This window comes from Patagioenas fasciata, chromosome 7, assembly GCF_037038585.1.
Source record: "Patagioenas fasciata isolate bPatFas1 chromosome 7, bPatFas1.hap1, whole genome shotgun sequence".
Lineage (NCBI taxonomy): Eukaryota > Metazoa > Chordata > Aves > Columbiformes > Columbidae > Patagioenas > Patagioenas fasciata.
In genome coordinates, this window is record NC_092526.1 from 44,535,895 (window position 1) to 44,555,457 (window position 19,563).

The 19,563-nt window shown below is 45.2% G+C and overlaps 1 protein-coding gene across 1 annotated transcript in view; it reads left to right on the top strand.

The window, feature by feature from the left end:
• Positions 1-19,563, top strand: part of LOC136116223 (procollagen galactosyltransferase 2-like) — a 161,579-nt gene that overhangs the window by 128,870 nt on the left and 13,146 nt on the right. The window contains exons 2-4 of the mRNA XM_071811535.1: positions 15,057-15,167; positions 16,719-16,825; positions 17,516-17,637. Coding sequence (XP_071667636.1) covers positions 15,154-15,167; positions 16,719-16,825; positions 17,516-17,637 — 243 coding nt within the window. The 5' untranslated portion in view covers positions 15,057-15,153. The remainder of the gene's footprint in view (positions 1-15,056; positions 15,168-16,718; positions 16,826-17,515; positions 17,638-19,563) is intronic.

Consider the following 19,563-nt stretch of genomic DNA (forward strand, 5'->3'; position numbering starts at 1 on the left):
CAGGAGGGCAGGGTCCAAGTTTACAACTCTCTCAAAATATTCAAGGTGATTTGCCTGTAGCTGGTCGAATTAAATACATACTAGTGTTGGTTGATCACCTTGCCAGATGGGGAGAAGCTTTCCTCCTGAGCACTGCCGCAGCAGCAGTGGTAGCAAAAGTTTAATAACAGGTGGACCTCCACAGTTTGAAACTAAGGATTTATTTCTCAAAAACTGTATACTCGGGTTGTCTTGCCTATCTTCTCTCAGGCACCAAGGCCTTCTGGCACAAACTCTGCCTTTAGAGTTTGCAGCTCACAAGTTTCAGCCTGAAAACTGGGTCCTGGTCAAATCCTGGAAAGAAACGGAAGCTTCAGCCAGATTGGGAAGGAGCATTTCAAGTTCTGCTGCTCACCGAGACAGTGGTACGACCAGCTGAGAAGGGTGGACTCATTAGACACGGATTAAAGAGCCAATCGAACCTCCAAAAGACAATGACGAGTGGCAAGTATTGACAACTGACGACCCCCCTCGACTAAAGATACAGAGATGAAAATGAAATGAAACTTTTGGGGATTGTTAATCCTGTGTATGTAGAATTTACAAATGGGTTACTTAACAAACATCACTGAAACTGAAGGTTCCCTAACAATTTGAGTATATGATTGCCACATCCTTAACTGTGGGGATGTACAGAGCTAAAGAGAATGGAGTTATGAAAAGAAACATGTCCAAGGGGACTGAGTCTATAGAGTTGAAAAGAAAAATGACCCTATCTAAAGGACAGTCTCTCCCAGGATGTGAGTCTCTGCAGTGCAACCCTTTGCTAATTGCAAGACAGAGAGCAGATGATTCAGTAAGTGGGGTTTATGGATCACAAATAGACATTAGTAGAAAAGATGCCCTGGGAAGGTTCAAAATATATGGAGGTACAAATGCCTGGGTAGAATGGATCAAATATATGGTGCAAAGCCTAAACAAGAGCAATTGCTATGCCTCTGCAGCAGGAAGGCCTGTGGCCCAAGTGGTACCCTTCCCTCTGGGGTGGAGCGAAGATTGACAGGGGATGGAGTGCATCTTAGCCTTATGCCAAGACTCTACGGCATGGAGAAATAAGTCGTGTCATACTCTCTCCCTACTATTTCCAGCTTTGCAGGGAAAAATATCAAAATTCCCCTGGCATTTTCAGGAATAATTGGAAATCATACTGCCTGTCTCTCACGATGGGGCAGGAATGATACCAAGTTCCTAGGAACATGAGTAGGTGTGCAGAGACACGGGAAGTTGGTCCTCATATGTCCTCAAATGCTTCTTGAGTGGATCTTTGGTGGTACTGTGGGAAGATGACACTTCATTCCATTTTATCCCCCACTGGGAAGGTACCTGTGACGTCGTACAATTGGAAATTCCTTTTACCCTGGCATTTGAACACTGTGATCCATCAGGGCAACAGAAAAAGGAGTTGAGGGCTTTCCTCTGATGACAGGGTTTATTTCCATTAGATTGGGGTCCCCAGAGGAGTCCCTAAGGAACACAAAGCAAGAAGTCAAGTTAGCTGCGGGTTCTGAGTCCTTTTTGTTTTGGTAGGTAACTAGAAACAAGAATGTAGACGGGATAAATAACATTTATTTATAAGTTATACTAGACAAGCAGTTAAAGGAATCACCAAACAATTAGATGCTACTAGTAGAATGGCATGGGAAAATAACATGGTCCCAGATACGATGTTGGCAGAAAAAGGTGATATATGTCTAACCACAGATTCAGCAGAAGAATTGGCTGAGAATTCAGGTGTAGATAGTCCACTCATGGGATTGTTAGAATCTTGGTTTGGAAAATTGAGAGAAATTACTTCTTTAATTGTAGTAACAGAAGCACTGATTTCTATAGCATGCTACATCATTCCGTGTCTCCGAGGACTTGTTCAACACCTTATTGAGACAGCTCTATCAAAGCAAGTGCCTTTAGGGCCACTGCCATGCTCAGATAAAATGATCCTGCTAAAAGAACAAGAAGAAAGAAGGAACAGCAAATGCATAACTCCAGAAGAAAAATGTGAAATCATCTTGTCTAGGCTTGAAGCCACCTATAGAACCGTATCATAAGAAAATGCAAAACCTCCTCCATTTCAGTCCTGCAGCTCGGCACTAGTTTTTCCTCTTCCCCCTCTTTGGCTTGCTCCCTTCGCTTTCTCCCTTTGTTCCATATCCTTCTTTCCAACTTGGCTCTTGGAGACTTTTGACCACTTTGGACCCAAGTCTGGGGATGTTTTTGCAGCTTTTCAGAGGCCTCGCTGGTGACAGGGGGTACAGCAATTGGCACCTGCTGATCGTCAACCATCAGCAGTCCTACAACAGAGGGGTCATCTGAAAGACCAGGCAAATCAGACAGTTGTTCAATTTTCTCAGTGTCCACAGCTGCTATACCAAATGCCCACCTATACCCTTTTGGGTCCTTAAAATACCCTCTCCTGAGGTGGTCTATGCCAAGGATGCACGGAGCATCTGGACCAGTCACAATGGGATGCTTTTGCCAGTTTTTTCCAGTTAGGCTCGTTTCAGCCTCTACAACAGTCAGTTCCTGGGATTCCCCAGTCACTCCAACAATATTGATGGGTTGTGTTCCTTTATAATCAGAAGGAATTATTGTGCACTGAGCACCAGTGTCCACTAAAGCTTTGTACTCCTGGGGTTGTGTTGTACCAGGCCATTGTATTTGTACAGTCCAATAAACTCTGTTATCCCTTTCCTCCACCTGGTTAGAGGCAGGGCACCTCTAATTCCTGTTTTGCACAGTCTCTGGGTGTGAATTAGAGGTTCCTTCAAGAGCATCAGAATCTCTTCTGCTCCTTTTGTAAACTGGAGCAGCCACCTTCCTAGGAGTTTTTCCTTTTATCTCACGTACTCGTTCTTGAAGTTCTGAGGTAGGCCTTCCATGCCACTTATTCATGTTTTCTCCCTGCTCATGTAGGAAGAACCACAGTGAACCTCTTTTTGTGGGCTGTCTCTGCCCTCTCTCTCGAGATTGGAAATGCCTTCTCCTAACAGCTGAAACATAGGTTTGTGCAGGTCGTGAACGGTACGAGTCTGCTCTGAGCTCTTTGATTTATTGCAGCAGCTTTTCAAACCGGTCATCAGATTTTTCACACAGTTTCTCCACAGTGGAGACACAAGCCCGTAGAGAACCAGCAAGGCTGTACTCAAAGTTCCAGAGCTGCTCAATCACTTCATTAATTTCTTGTGCACCTCTAGCTGACCAGACCATTCCTGCCAATGACTTAGCATATGCAGGTGGTGCACTTTGTACAAATCTGCGCCACATAGATTTTGTACAATTGATTCTATCTGGGTCTGTCCCCTCTTGGCTGTTTGGTCCTAGATAGATGATCTCTCGCACAGCTCATTCTCTCAGGAACTGGATACCTCTCTCCATAGTATTCCATTTCCCTAACTTGGATATACAATCTTCCTTGTAGGGAAATCTGACTTTCATAGCTGCAGGAGTCGGGTCCAGAGAGTAGTGGCATTAGACTCTCTTGAAATTGCCCTATCAATGGTGGAATCTTTTGACAGAGATCCCAGCTGCCTGGCTTCACCACCTTCTAATTCAATTGTTTCTGCCCCGGTGTCCCAGCATCGCAGCAGCCAGGTTAAAATATTCTCGCCTTCACGACGACTGAAGTCTTTTCGCAGGTCTCTCAGCTCACCTGGAGAAAAGGACCGAGTGGTGGTCACTTCATCTCCTCCCTGTCCTGATGATGCCCCTTGGGTTGATGTTGGCCCTGTGCCATCACCTGCTGCACGAGTGGTCTTTCTAGTGACTTTCTTACAACCAGCAACTGATGCTGATATGGGTTCACCATCATTTGATTCATTTTCAGAGTCTGAATGACTGTCACAGTGATTACTGTGGTTACAGCAGCAACAGTGCCCAGTGTGTGAAGACGGGGGGCTGCCTTGTCAGCCTTTGAGGCTGGAGAGGTGTTATCTGCAGCGACCTTGGCAGAGGAGCAATGCGGAGGAGCTGTAGCTTCAGCCTGCGAAGCCGCGGTTGGGGGGGCAGTGGCTGCAGCAGCAGCTTTGGCTGTTTTGCCTTTTCTCGAGCGGCCAGGAGTGCTTTTTGCTAAAGCTTCCGAAGGCGCACCGCAAATCTCAGGACTAAAAAGAGACACAAACCTCCTATTGAACCTCATTTCTCTTAACAGTAACACAAACTGACACACATTCAGCAAACCAGATAACACCATCACAGTTCTATCAAACCTCCAAGGATATTCAAAGTTCTCTAAAACATTTGCAAACTGTCCTAACGAAAACACAAAAGTATTGTTAGTCAGCCTTTCTAAAGATTCGCTTGTCCAATTAGCAAATATAGAGCCATTCTGCTCTTTAATCTCTCCTGGAGGTTTTTCAAGGTAAAGCAGAAGCGAGTAGAAATTCATTAACGGCTGCAGTATAATGAAATAAACCAGTGCCATACCACACAGAATCATCATGACCGCTGTCCAGTTTCTTGTTGTTATATAATGAATACTTCGATTCAGAAAGAAACACCAACACAGATATGGGATCAGCGAGCACAATGTAGAAAATAACTGATACAACTCATGCCACAACATCTTTAAGTCAATGTAATTCACTTTGCCTTAATACCACTAAATAATATCCAAAGCAAACAGACGCGCGAGTATCACAACTCTATGAGTTGGCACCGTGCCAAGAAAATTGGAAGGTACGTCAGAGCAGTAGAAAAGCCAAAAATCTCCAAGTTTACCCCTTTCTCTTGCCCCACGTTGGACACCAATTATCTGTTGAGGGCTAGGATTGCGGGGTGACAATCAAACCCTGGCAGATGCATTGTTAACCTCCTCTCCCCCCCACTTCCCCCTTTTGCCCCTCCCTCTCCCCCCTTCCCACTCAGGACAGGCAATCGGGAGGGAAAGAAGGACAGAGAGAAGAGAGTTGGAAAAGTTAAAGATGTTTTACTAATGCTACTAATAAGAATAGAGAAAATAATACAAAATATACAAAACCAATCTTGTAAGTCTCAGCAACTGCAGAGCCAGCACCCAAAGTCCTGGATTAGACTCTGTAGCCAACCGGAGCTGGATTCAGTCTGTCACTGGCCTCTGTGCGCAGGGACGACCAGCAAGGTCCTCTCCTAATGTCGGCCATGAGGAAAAAAAGGGAAAAGGGGCGAGATCCTCGTGATCTCCCACTTTTATATGAATTATTCACGTGAATGGAATGTTATTCACCGTTGGTCAGTCTCTCGGTCATCAGTTTTCTCATTGCCCCCCTCGCGAGATGTCCATCCGTGCTTATCAATAAGTTTGCATTCCCTTGCTAGGTTTAACCAAAACATGTGTTGGGTTCTCCAGGAAAATGCAGCTGACATGAAGGCTTTAGCTGACAGGCAAATTCACTAAAAGAGAAACTTGTTTTTAACAAAACCAGGACACTGTCTCAACCCCATAACCTGGCTGTGTTCAGCTAAGCCTGTTCTCTGCAGGGTGGGGTAATCCTGAGATAAATAATAGTGAAATAAATATTCCACTATTTGTTGCCTACTTTGAAGGAAAATAAGTCTGTCCATCCATACCAGAACTGTCGCAAAACAGATGTTGGTCTGCAGTAATACTGACAAGCTTTGGACCTTTAATCTTGGAAAGGAGGTGAGGGTCAAGGGAAGGTAAAGGAAGATGTAGAGAGGTATTAGGTTTTCTTTCCTGATCGCAAAACCTACTTTTTCCATTCTGAAAATCTCAGTATTGTGTATGTAGAACTGTAAGATCTACCTGAGGATGAAATCTCGGGCTGGGAGGTAAGCGCTGTGTGCTTACCAGTACTTACAGGGCATGGTTCTAACTTTTTTGGGGAGAAAAAACATTAAAAAACAGAACAAAACACACCACTAAATTAAAAAAGTAAGCCACTGGGTGCAATAAACTGGGTCTGCCTTTCACTCCAATACTGGGTGTCTAGTGGGAGCCTTGTGCTCGTTCTTCTGCCAGCTTGGTACGGAGATGGAGAGCTTTGCAGATGTTCCTATTTTGGGGGACCCTTGGTAATGTGGTATGGGTCCATCTTCAATGTGCCCATTGAAAAATCAGTGGTGCTGGGCACCTAAATTTGAGGTGATTCTGCTCTTTGAGAAACCTATCCATTTTGCATGAGCAGAGCCAAGAATATTTCTAAACACCAGTGTTCCTTCCCAGTGGCTTACTCACTTTCATTAATCTTGAACAGCTGCATTAGCTGGTGTCTCAATTAGCATTGGTGGGAACAAACTATCCCCTCAGAAATTACAGCGCTGATGTAGTTAATTCTTTGTTTGAGCAAATTGATTTCAGAGGCTCGTCACAGCCCTGATCCTGTGCGTATGAGATTTCCTGGGCTTTCCTTATGGGAATTGTTTCCTGGAAGCCAAGTCTGCTTGGAAATATTGACAAGGCCAGATGCAGATGTTTTTTTGTTGTTTTGGGTTTTTTTTTATTGCTTCTAAAGCTTTGTCTGCAACAGGGTGACCGTGGGGAGAACTAAAGTAAGATTAAGAGAGAACTTGGGGTTGGAGCAGTCAGAACCTCTGCTGCACTGTAAGACAATTCCCCTCACACAGATACCAAAGAAGCTGTTACATGGGGATTTTTAACTATGGGCATGAGAGAACCATAAGCAGCCTCAGCCTGATGGATTTTCTGGGGAGATGTTGTTTCCCTTGTTGTGTCATAAAATCACAGAACAGTTTGGGTTGAAGGGACCTCCCCAGCTCCCGCAGTGCCACCCCTGCCATGAGCAGGGACATCTTCACCAGCTCAGGTTGCTCAGAGCCCCATCCAGCCTGGCCTGGGATGTCTTCAGGGATGGTTCATCCACCACCTCTCTGGCCAGGCTCTCACTACCCTTGGTGTAAAAAAAAATTTCTTCCCCATGTCTGGTTTGAAGTTGTGTGGAAAGAGCCAAGATCCTGGTGTGTTTCAACGTATGTATGCAATAATGTACATCTGTGAATCATTCCCTTGGCCTTGGAAGATCATTGAAGGCTTTAAAATCGCTGCTGCTGCCAGCAAAATGCATTATCCACAAGCTGCTGAAGGGCATAGGGAAAAAGTCAGAGAAGAGACCTATTTGTTGCATTCCTGGGCTGTGAGGTCCTGTTTTTGTCCAGCTGCCCTGCCGGGAGTGTTGCTGCTCTTGTTACTGGTTCCACACTCCCACACAACTCCTGCCACTGCTCGGGGCTCAGACCATCTCTCCACAGGAGCTGACATCTGGGGGACCAAGTTAAAGTGGTTAAAAAATAAGGTACTTCCAAAAGTCTGTCCTTAATTATGGAAACCCTAGAACAAATGCCAAGTCCCCATGAAGCCAAAAAGTCTTACGCGTACATTCAGATTTTTAGCAAGTTGATTAAATGCTTAAACAATATTTGAACTCGGGCCTGAAGGATCAGGCTTTATTAATTGTGTGAGTATAATTGTGGTAAAATAAGTGGTGGCAAGGAAGGTTTAAATCTGCTCGCAGGCGCTGAACTGCGTTGTTGTGAGATAGCTCGGTGACATCTCGTGATGCGTTATAGAATCATATAGGTTGGAAACGAGCTTTAATATAATTGAATCCAACTGTTAACCCAACACTGCTGAGTCCACCACTGAACTACGTCCCTAAGCACCACATCTACGTGTGTTCTAAACCCCTCCAGGGATGGTGACTCCACCACTGCCCTGGGCAGCCGTTCCAATGCTCAACAGCCCTTTTAGTGAAGAAACTTTTCCTTTCAGGCAGTTCAGAGATCAGAAGGTCTCCCCTCAGCTCCTGTTCTCCAGCTGAACCCCCAGGTCCTCAGCTGCTCCCATCACACTTGTGCTCCAGCCCCTCACCAGCTTTGTTATCCCCTGATCTGTTGGTATCTGCAGGATTTGAGGTGTCAAGTCCCAGATTAATGCATGCAAGGTAGGACAGGCACACACAAAAATATCTACAAAGCAACAGAGTGTTTCTAATTAAAAGAAAATTGTTAATTAGTTGAGCCTCCTCGGTCAGTGCTGGGTGAACAAGAGCCTCATACCTGCCTGTTGCTGCAGGAGTGCTTGAAAAAATATAATGAACCCTGCTTGGTTTGCAGAATTTTGGGAAAGGTGCTGAGCTGGAGAACATAAGTCATGAATAGTAGCAATGCCACTTGTTATTGTGTGGTAAAGAAGGACGTTTTCACAGCTGGAATAAAACACCAGAATTTGGGAAATCTGGGTATACTGCCCAGCTGGGTGCTGAACAGCTCTTCACTTGTGCATCAAGCCGCGGGGTGAGTAGTGTGTTCTGTTTCTTGGCAGGAAGGTGATGGAGCCAGACCTACAAAAGCTTTGTCTTAAGCCATTGTAATAGTACAGCTGCTTTTTTGGTAGCTCTCCGCTGCCTTGGCAGACTCCCTCTCGCTGGATTTTAAAAGTGTTTTGCCTCTGTCGTGTTTTGAATTTTTTTTTTCCCTTTAGGATCCATACCTTCTCTTCTAGGCTCTCCCAGCCGCAGTGTTTCCTAGTTTGGTGGGTTTTATGTTTTGAGTTAGTTTTCTAAGTCTGGCAGCATCCAAACACAAAGACAGGGAGAAATGACTCGTCTGTTACTTAATTTAATGCTTGTTTTGGGAAATCTAAATCCAAATGTGTATGGGACTCATATTAGGACTCCAGTGCTGGATTTTATTTTCCTTTTTGTCATTGTTGGCAGGGCCGAATTCACCTCCAGAATAAGCACAGTCATCGGTCTGTGTGACACTAAGCTCGGTTCTCTGCTTGGACCAGACGGCCTTTGGAGCTGCCCAAAGTGACTGAAAGCTGAAGTGGGCTTTTGCTGCAGCATCTAAATGATTCTGAGGGCTCTAGCGACCCTTACAAAGCCAAAAGTACCTTGCTATCTTCTTTAGTCTCTCACAAACATGCTGAGTCCTGCTTTAGAGGGCTGAGCTCTCCGGAAACATCGGGTGGGACCAGCTTTGGCTGTAGCCCTCATAGCAAGAGTGGGGGACACAGCTCTGACTCAAAGACCAAGCCATTTGGTGACAGTGACAGAACCTTTTTGTCTCCTAGATTTCTCTGGAGATCCCAGACTAGCCAGATTCCCCATGAGGGTTTATGCTTGTGTGAGGAAACTTCTTAGAAATAACTGTAGAATTCAGCCTTTTTTAGTAGGCTGGAAGGTGGCAGGTCAATTGACCTTGCCAAACTTTAACCAACAGTAAGAGAGCAGGGTCCGAGCTGCCATAGCCTGTGAGTCTGTATTATTTCTAATAAAAGAGGAAAGATGGGGCTCTGCAGGTGATCTCCTTCCTATTCTGTCTTGCTACTTCAAACATGTGAGGGCACGGAGGGGTTCAAGGTCCAACCTGAGTATTTGGGTATCTCTGGCATGCAGAGATACGCTTCCTCCATCGCTGTTTCTTTTGAGACATAGAGTCTCTCTGAATGCTTTATTGCTGCTCTGCTTTGTGGAGGATGGCCAAGGGGAGCTACTGGTGCTTTTGTCACCGGTTTCTGTGCTATGGTTGTTAGGAGTGATCTGCTAACAGGCTTTCCATTGACTTTGGGCTTCGCTTTGGACGAGGCTCTGCAGATTTAGGGCACGTGGCCAACTTATGGCTCTTGTTTCAGTGGAACTCAATCTTGGACTACATCCCATAGCAAGCCTGGTGGGTAAACTGGATCTCTGGCTGCAAGCGGAGAAAAAGCGAGAGGGATGGCTAAACTGGATATCTGTGGCTTTTCCTGGGACTTGGTTACGTGCCCAGCTCAGTCCTGCAGCAACCCTGGAAAGCCAAGGATGTCCTCCTCCTGGGAGCCATTCTCAATGCAGCCCCAGCCATCAGTAGCACCCTGACCATCGTCATCCATGGTACGTGCTTGGCAGGGCGATGGGAAGGGGCCGCTTGGACCTGAGGGGCTGAATTTGGCTCTCGTAGCAATCAAGGATTTGGGAGCAGATGACTCAAACAGTGCTGATCCATTCTCTGTGTACATTTTTTTGCTGTGTTATGTTACACTGGGATGGGGGCAGAACCCATTGCCCTCCTCAAGCCTTTACAGTCTTTGAAACATCATCAGGATGGGAAAGGAACCTCTAAGGAACTTTAATTTTCCATAGAATCATAGAGACTGCCTCCAGTTCTGGCTCTGCTTTGCAGGATGCACTTCTTGAATGTGAAGTACTTACATCTCTTCAAAGCCATTTCTCCCTGCCTGTTTGCCAAAGGGAAGAATTGATAAATGTTAAATTCAGTAGCAAAATCACTGCAGGCCCCTGGCCATAGAGTTTCCCACAATTTGTGTTACGAGGTGACCCAGATTCTGACGAACCAGAGGCACACAGGGTTGGTTTTGTCCTGTAGTACTTTTCCTATACAGATGGTGAAGGTGATTTTTTTTCCTCTGACCTAGTGCCTGAGGTAAATAAACTGTAAATAGCTTGGGAGAGCAGGCTGGGATGTGGAGGAGTAATAAAGGGTGATTTTTATTCTCAAGGGTGTGGAGGAAAACAGGAGGAGAACCATCGAAGCCTAAATTAACTCCCTCTTGCAAACATAGTTTGATCAGACATTATCAGGCTAAATATATGAGCAGTCTGTAAAAGGAGCAGTTTTCCTCCTGTGCTACTGCTCACATGTTACTTAACTAAAACAGTAGGAGCTTAATGTTGCGCTTACTTTTCCGCTATTAGCGGTACTTGTGTTTTTTTGGGAGGGGGCTACTTTACTGAACATGGCCAATGAGGGTTTGTGTCCATGGTAAGACTTCTGCTTAAAGCCAAAGTAAATATTGAAGTGGTTATAGTTATACCGACATAAGCCCCTATATGAACATTCTTGCTCAAGCTTTTCTAAAATTTAACTTCTATTTATTGGAAATAGGTTTAAATCTGAATGGAAAAAGTTGCCGTGTTACTGGAATAGGTGTGTCCATCTGTAGAGCTGTTCCAGTTGAATTTATTAAGCTTTATCTTCAGAAAAGAGTGGCAGGAATTTAATATATATTTCGTTGTTGTTTTTTCCTTGTCACTCCACCAACCTTAACTGGTTGTGTCGCACAGGCTGTAGGTTGTAAATCTTGCAGGAGACCTTTTTTCTTTAAATTTTAGCCTTTGTTAATCAGCTCTTGAACATGAAGTTGCCTCCCTTTTAGTGCAAAGGTTGTGGATCTAACTGGTCTCTTTTGAGGGAATCCTGCTGTTGAAGTCGTCTCCCCCAATAACTAGTTGCAGGCGGAGTGTGTTGGCTTTGGCTTGAGAGGTGCCTGCAGGGAATCTCCTGAACTTCATCAGGTCCTGCACCTGGGATGGAAGAACCCTTCACAGGGATGTAGTCTGGGGACTAACTAATCCACTCCAAAAATGTGATTTACCTCACCTATCAGGAGCATTTCCCAAGGGGAGTCAGCACGGGATGCTGCCAACAGTGTCCTCCATGTGGTGCTTTCTTACCCTTGGTTTATCACACCTACGGTCTCATCCCATGGCCTCGTCTCACTGTACCAGCCCTGTCACAAGTGTTGACTACTCCATCCCTGCATCTCAACCCTTCCTGACTGTCCTCACCCAGGGAAAGGACGCTCAGTTTTCCAGAAACAAGGAGATGTGCACCATGGACAACAGACCACCAGTGACGGTGGTGACATCTGCAGCAGAAATGCCCTTATGAGTCTCCAAAATGGATTTAGAATCCAAGTGGTCCATCTGAGTTAGAACAATGAAGTTTTAACTGTCTACTCAACTTCTTGACATCCTACAAACTATTACAGAAGTGTGTACGATGGGGCATGTCCTGATGTTCCTCTTATGGCTTGAGGAGCTCTCACTGCCAGTGGGAAGTCCTGCTCATATTTTTATTTGCCTGTTTTTTCTTGTGCGGGGGTTGTTATTTAAAAAAAGGGAGGAAAAAAAGAAGTGTCTGCTTTTCCATACAGTGATAACGCAAATACCATAGCTGCTATTTTTTTTCCGGGGGGATAGGTGGACTGGTTCAGATATTAAAATAGGAGTAAGCGCAAATTTTGTTTGATCTTAAATGTTAATTGTTCAGAGACTAATAGTGATAATTACTTTTCGGAATAGCTTGAGTCATTTGTTGGGTTTTTTTTTAAATTGTGTTGTTTTTGAGGCTCCAAGCTGGAAAAACAAAGGTTTGCCAATTTGCTGGTCATAGGGCATGTTTCGTCCAGGGTGTGACAAATTTTACTGCCTTTGAGAACTCTTGGGCTTAGAAATGCTGCTGGGTGGATAGTCCTGGAGACTTGAGTTAGGTATTTGCGCCAGTTTTGTCTCATCAATGTCCTTGTTAAAGGTCTACTGGGCTGTGAATTTACCTTTTAAATAACACCACCATTACAGCTTGGGCAGTAAAATGCCATTTTTCTTCTGGCAGTTTCCTTGTGGGTAGATGTAGAGATTCCTGTGTCTCACGTCTGTCTGGGGGTTGTCAGGTGTTGGGGTCTTCTGGGGTGGATTGTGTGAAGAGCATGCTGCCCTACCAGGAGCAGGATGGAGAACCCCAGGTGTATGGGATCTGGTTGTCCCCACTGATCTTACACAAGGATAGAAGGTCTGGGATGGGGCCTGATGAGAAAAACGGGCATGTACACCAGACTCTAGGATTTGTAGGCTTACTTTAAGGGTTTGCAAGATCTTTAAGACTAGCCTGGGCCTGGCAAAGAGGTGGTAAAACACCAGCCAGAGAGGTGGTGGATGAACCATCCCTGGAGACATCCCAGGCCAGGCTGGACGGGGCTCTGAGCAACCTGAGCTGGTGAAGATGTCCCTGCTCATGGCAGGGGTGGCACTGGGGGAGCTTTGAAGGTCCCTTCCAACCCAAACTGTGATTCTGTGGTGTAAGATGGACTCTGACGTTCTTCAGGAAGGCCACCATCATCTTTGCTTGGTTTGCATGACACGTACTTGCAGTGTGGTCCTACTGTGTGGCAGGAGCTTCCTGGTGCCACTGCAGCTCCAGCAATGACAATGAACAACAAAACCGTTTTCACGGTTCTTTGGTATTTTAGGAATTTTGGAGTTGTTGACTGTGCAGCTGGCGTGTGGGAGGAAAGCTGAACAAGAGCAGTGAAATGCGCAAGGGCAGCAGGAAGCCCAAGCAAGTGTATTAGAACAGGGACTGGGGTGGAATCTGCGATCTGTGAAATACATGGAGCAAGTTAGACACTAGTCTGTTCTACCAAGTCAACACTGACTGGTTTAGTTCAGTTAAACATCCTCGCGAAGCTAGATTTGCAGTGCAGTCCAACCCAGGGTCTTGGTCAAAAGCAAACCCCGAAGTTATGACTAAACCCAGCCTTGCTCTGGCATGGGAGAGCAGCTAATAGCAAAGAAACCAACCCTCATTCACTTGCTGAACTTTCCTTATTTATTGCTTTGCTAGACAGGAATAAATACTCAACAAATAAGCTTCCTGTCCTTAAATTATTGCATTCTTCTGCGTTCTTGATTCCTTTTATTTTTAAATTAAACCAGGCTAAACCCCACGGGATTGATGTCCTCTCATTGCATGAGCTAGAAAGGGTTCATGGTCTGATTCTCGTCTGGAGGATCACACGATGACTTGGGGTGGAGGTATTTTCCTGAAATAGTTTGGAGTAGCTCTAGGGTTTGGGATGTGCTCCCTTTCTCCCTTCAGTGTCTCCCCTCCCTCCTTTCTTCCCTCCCAGCTACAGGTATCTCTGACTTCAAGTAGGATGGAGGATGCTGTGGGAGATGCCTTTGGGTCTCTGGAGCTGAAGGACAAGAGAGGCGATTAAGAGCAGCTGACAGGGGCTTAGCACAGCCTTCCAGCATCCTCCCCTTGGGGATGTGTTCCATACCCTCTTTACTGTCTCTCCACGAGACCTTTTGGGAGTATTTCTACTCCCAGAGGAATTTAAAGGTGTAAATTCTCAGTGGAGCTGTGGCTGCACAGGTTGTGTCCTGCCATGGGGCTGTGCTGCCGTTTGCCTAGGGAAAAATGAGCAGCCCTTTGGCTGGAGGGAATTTTCGGTGGGATCTACCATGGCCAGGTGTCGGATCTGCAAAGTCGTGGTCCCAGGGAAGCGCAGGCTGGGAATGAGGAGCCGGGCTGTGCCGATGAGCTCCTGGCTTCTTTGGGAGCGTTTCCATGTGATTCCCATCAGGAACATGGATCTGTGCATCCTGTTCCAGTTTGTGCAGCTACACAACTCAACCCCAAGGAGGAAAAAAAACCAACATTCTTCAGATGCTGCTTTTGGGGAGGGTGGGGGAAGGAGCAGGCGGGTTCCTTCCACCCCGTTGTTTGAGACTGAGTGCTATTGCAGCGTTTTAAGAGAGCCCAGCATCTGCACAAAGCTCCTCTGTGTGTTTTTACAAACTTAGAACCTCCATGTGAGGAAACAGTAGCCGTCTCTGAGCCCCAGCCTTTTCAGCTTAAACACAGAGTATGGGGACAATACAGCAAGCAGAACAAAATCCCGGTGCCTCTAGAGGTAGGATCTTCACAGCTATAATAACTTACCTGCGGCCATTCATGTTGTGGTGGCCTGTCGTGTCTTTCCCAGTGGGTGAACTGGACATTTAAACGGACGTGGCTAGAATCATAGAACCGTTTTGGTTGGAGAAGATGTTTAAGATCATCAAGTCCAACCGTTGACCTCACACTGCCAAGTCCACCTCTAATCCACGTCCCTGAGAGCCTCATCTATGCGTCTTTTAAACCTTCCCAGGGATGGTGACAGTTGGCAAGGAGAATTCACCGTGTGGTCATTAAGAACAGAATTCAGTCCTGTACCTGCTTGATGCTAAAGCTGCTGTGGTCTCGATGAGGCAGGAGGAGATGAGCAGAGGGGAGAGATGTGCAAGGATGCCCGCGTTCTGGCTTTGTGGGGAATCTGGGCTTTGCTCTGTGCTTAAACAAGGACTTGCACCTCTGTGGAGCTGCCCCGAGTTCTTCCAGGAACTGGATGTGCCTGTAATAAATAGCTCGTGCCTCTGTTTGACTCAATTGCTGGCTGGGAAAAAGCGAAGGACCTAAACCGTGTGTTAATGGGGCTCTTTGTGCTCTCATTTTTCCAGGGTGGCCACTGACCACAATGTTGACAACACCACAGCAATCCTTAAAGAGTGGCTGAAGAACGTGCAGAACCTCTACCACGGTGTGGAGTGGAGACCGATGGAAGAGCCCCAGTGAGTACTGCAGTGAGGGGCTGACTGTTTGGTCTATATCTCCGGTTTTCTAGATTTTCTGGTCTCAAATAAGGAGGTGTACTTAAAATGTAGATTTTGCGGGGGGAGGCGGGTCTGTCCCATTTAAACTGTGTCCTTATGGAGCCCATAAAAAGGTCTCTGACTTCGGTGAAACAACTCGTGCAGAACTTTAGCAAATATTTTCCGTTCAGTTATTTAATGTCTGCAGCTGCTCTCTGTGCCTGGAAAACAAATCACATCAAAAACTACAGGGAATAAAAACTGTCATTCTTTATTTTCAAGGAAGCAGAGAAATCGTAGCCCATTCCCATAGTGTCTATGAAAGTTCTGTTCGAGACATCGAATTCTCAGTAAGTTCTGAGCCAGAGAACTAGATTTAATTCAGCATATTATGCCTTTGCATGACTTGCAGGATCATTGCTTTGAAATACGATAGTAGGTTTAAAGAGCATCCTCCTATAAGGAATGAAAAGCAACACCTATTTATATGCAGAATTTCAAAGAGGAAGAACTGTGTGTGTTTGGTTTGTATTGCTCTTTTTGTTTTTTAAGATAAGCTGTTCCTTTTTTTGTTCTGTTTTCTAGTTCTTCCATCAGGGAAAAGTACATTGTTTTCCCTTTTCTTTAGGCTTGTTTTTACTTTCGCGGTCCTCAGTGCAGTGGTGAGGCTCTTGTACAAACCCAAAGGGAATGCTTGTAATATTGACTTTTAAAATCCTTTCGTTGATATTGAGTTTTCTTAATCCTATCAAGCTTGACTTTTTAAAGTTCTGTCAGAAGTTTTTTAAATTCTTAGCTCCTTCACTGGCTTACGCTGGCACTGTTTCAACATCCTGACTTGTTATTCCACATAGGGCTCTGTCCCGGTGTTTCCTTCCATCTTTGTAACAAAGCGTTTGCTTTTGGACCTGATCCTGAGAACAGAGACATGTGGGTAACTTCACTCACGTGCTTGGGCCCCTGGGGCTGGGCGTTGGGTGTCTGTAGATTTAAGAGCTGTTAGCAGGATGTGTTAACAGTTGCTAGTGATGCCCAGACCCCAAGGGAATCCAGATTGCCTTCATCTTCTCATCCTCCGTTCTGTTGATTCTACTGGGCTCAAGGAAGCTGTGTTTATAGTTTAAACTTGGATTGTAGCAGAGGAGAGATGACTTTCTACCAGAGGGTCAGATGAGGTAAATCAGCTTCAGCCCATTTTGGTGGTGTAACCTCTGCTTACATCAGGGCCTGTTGCTGCTGAAGAAACTCCTGGGTGTGTTTGATGGTGCTGTTTTGCTTTCAGTCACTTGGTCAGCCCAAAACGCTGCAGCGCTGCTTGTTTTCCAGTGCCCTGTGTACACATGCCAGCACGAAACTTGGAATCTTTCTCTCTCAAAACCGCTCCTGGGTTGCCTGAGGTGACTCTAACACTGTTTTTATTTTGGAAAGAAGATAGTAAGGGAACTTTTTATTTTTCTAACTAGCGCAATAGGTTTCTAGACATGGGTTGCAGTCACTTTCTTTTGTTTTTTTTTGCTACGTCTTACCCAGAAGAATTTGGGCCAAAACATTGGCCAAGCTCCCGATTCACTCACGTGACGAAACTCCGACAGGCAGCCCTGCGTGCTGCACGAGAGAAGTGGTCAGACTACATCCTGGTAAGTACAAGGTTTGATTTATTAACTGTCCTCAGGCAAAAGCTTTTCAGATAGTCACTCTGATAACTCCGGGGCTGCCAAAAAGTTTCCTGTCCATCTAAAGACAAAGCTCTCTGCAGTGAGATGCCGTGTATCGTTTCTTGGTCTGATGAGCAAGAGAGTTTGCAGCTGGAGAGAGAAGTCCATGGGTAAACCCAAGGTTTGTTGCCCAGCGGTCAGGACTGAACGTAGTCCTGGTGGTGGGTAGGTACCTGCAAGGGGCCCTCAGATGGAAACCCCACCTGTTAGTGATGAAATGTAAGGGAAATAGTTCTACGGAACAGTTGTGAACAGATGTGTGGCTTTGGTGACTGCAGCAGCCACTTTTTAAGAGTGATCCTCTTTGCAGAATAAATGCACCCTGAATTTTCAGCAGTGATGTTTTCCCTCGCAGCTCCGTTGCCCCAGTGTTGGAGGAACATTCCGTGGAGTGCGAGGGAAACTCCACATCTCTTCCCATCTCATAATGTACCTTTAACAGAGATGTGTCCTACGGTATCAAAACCAGCAGCTCAGTGCTTTTTGGGTTTTTTTTGACAACCTCATGCCTCTGGCTGCCTTGTTCCCAAGAAAGCATCAGGGCAAGCATATCATTTAATCTAATAACAAATTTATTTTTCTCTTCCCCTCTTCTCTAATTTATTGATACAGATAACTTACTGACCAACCCAGAAACCCTGAACCTGTTGATAGCAGAAAACAAGACCTTGGTGGCACCAATGCTCGAGTCTCGCTCTCTCTACTCAAATTTCTGGTGTGGCATCACCCCCCAGGCAAGTGACCTCCTGAACGCTACTGGGCGACTGTGCAAGCTGTGTTTGCAAAGGCCTCTTGTGTCTGTGAAGTGGTGGGTTATGGTTTCTGTCCTGTGGGCTTTCCTGTCTGTTTTTGTAGCGTCCTTTTCTGAAAAGAAGCTGCTGTAGCTCGGTGACGTGCACTTAGCTCAGCTTGCGCCTCTCTGAGTGGCAGCATCCCAAATCTTGGTGGGTACCTTTGGGAAAGGTCCATACGTTTATAGGAAATCTGGGAATGAGGGCAGAGAGGACACTGCGGTCTATCAATGTTTTTCAGGCTTTGTTTTCTAACCGAGCTGTAGGTACGAGCAGAGCAATGCGTGTTCTGCATTGGGTGTGCAGGCACGTAGCTGGAACTTGCTGCCTTGTCTGAGATTTCTCGCTTGAAAAAGCTGAATCTGGAGGAAGCTGAGCTTGTTTAGCCAAAAGTCCTGGGAAATGATACAATCCCACTAACTACATAAAAAATACTGATATACACACCAGAATTTATTTGAGGTCACTCCATATGTTTGTTTAATGGCCTTAAATCTCTTGGTACATAATTTTAGACAAGCTTTCCTGTATAGTGATGCTAATCAGAGAGGAATTTGCTTTTCTTTCTACAGCTTTCTGTTGTATATAGGTTGTTTTTCTCACACATGAACAAGATTTATGTGTTGGGGCAACATTGTTTGCCTTGTAGAAATTAGTTTAGTGCTTCTTTCTCAAATCATATATGCTGCAGTAAATATTGGTACAAAGATGCTGCCTAGTAGGAGTAACATCATTTTTAGAGCCAGAATGAGATTGAGCTATCACTTGGCAAGTAGATCCAAATCGCTGTGGTCAGTGTGGGTCAGCGGTGATTTTTTGCCTTTTTTCACTCTTTTTCTTTGGAATGTTCTTGACTAAGCTCTAGATGGGCTTCCTCAGACATTCAGCCTTGTGGGATCGTTTCTGGAAACAAATGGACATCCGTGCAGTGAGCAAGACTGCATCGAGCTGATCTAGGCCACAAGTGAAGGGTCATTGAAAGGTCCTTGACCACACAGAATGGGGTAGAAAGTTGATGAGGCAAGAGGAGAATGAGGAGTTGAAGTAGTTTGTGGTAAGACATGAGAGGTGATGATTGTCTAAGGTAGCAATCAATCATGTATTAGCTAGAGAAATGTAAGCAGCGCGTAATCTAACTATAATTATCCAAGTATAAATAATGTAACTACAAAATCAGCAGTTTAAGACTATATAACCTGATCAAACTTTACATTAAACAGCTTCAGTTTATAACTCTCATAGAGTTGTCGGAGTCCATTCTTCTCCCGCACAGTCTGAGGTGAGGACTATAATTAATACTCGTTTCTCCAAGCCCACAGGTAAATCTCAATAATGAGATCAGGTTTTTGACCTGTTTGCTACTCTGCTGCTGGCAGGTGTTTCGTCATCCCTTGGGGATGTTAGAGAGGCTCCATGCTCCAGCCATTTCCTGCCCTCTTGCTTTGCTCCAGAGAGCTAGCCGGTTGCTAATTATTGTCATTATTGCTGGAGTGAAATGAAGAACAAACTCCATTTCCCACTTCTGGTGTAAAATATCCTCTGGCAGTCTCCTTCCGTAGGATTTCTTGAGGAAGGTCTTTGTTTTTAAAGCTCTCGGTGATTATATTTTTTCTTTTACAGAAACCACCGAATCTTTTCTCTTTTGGCCCCCACACCATCTTATGACAAGGAGTTCCACAAGTCAGACTAACTAATTGAGTAAAAATAGCAGGAAAAGGTCCTGAACTCGCCAAATTCTTGGGAAGTAAATACACAGATAAGAAAAGGGGTGTGTGGGGGGGTGTGTTTACTTGTTTCAGTTTTTGTTTTAAAATGGAGAAATAAACTTTATAGGAAAGGCATTGTCCTTTAAGTGTTTAAGGTTAAGTC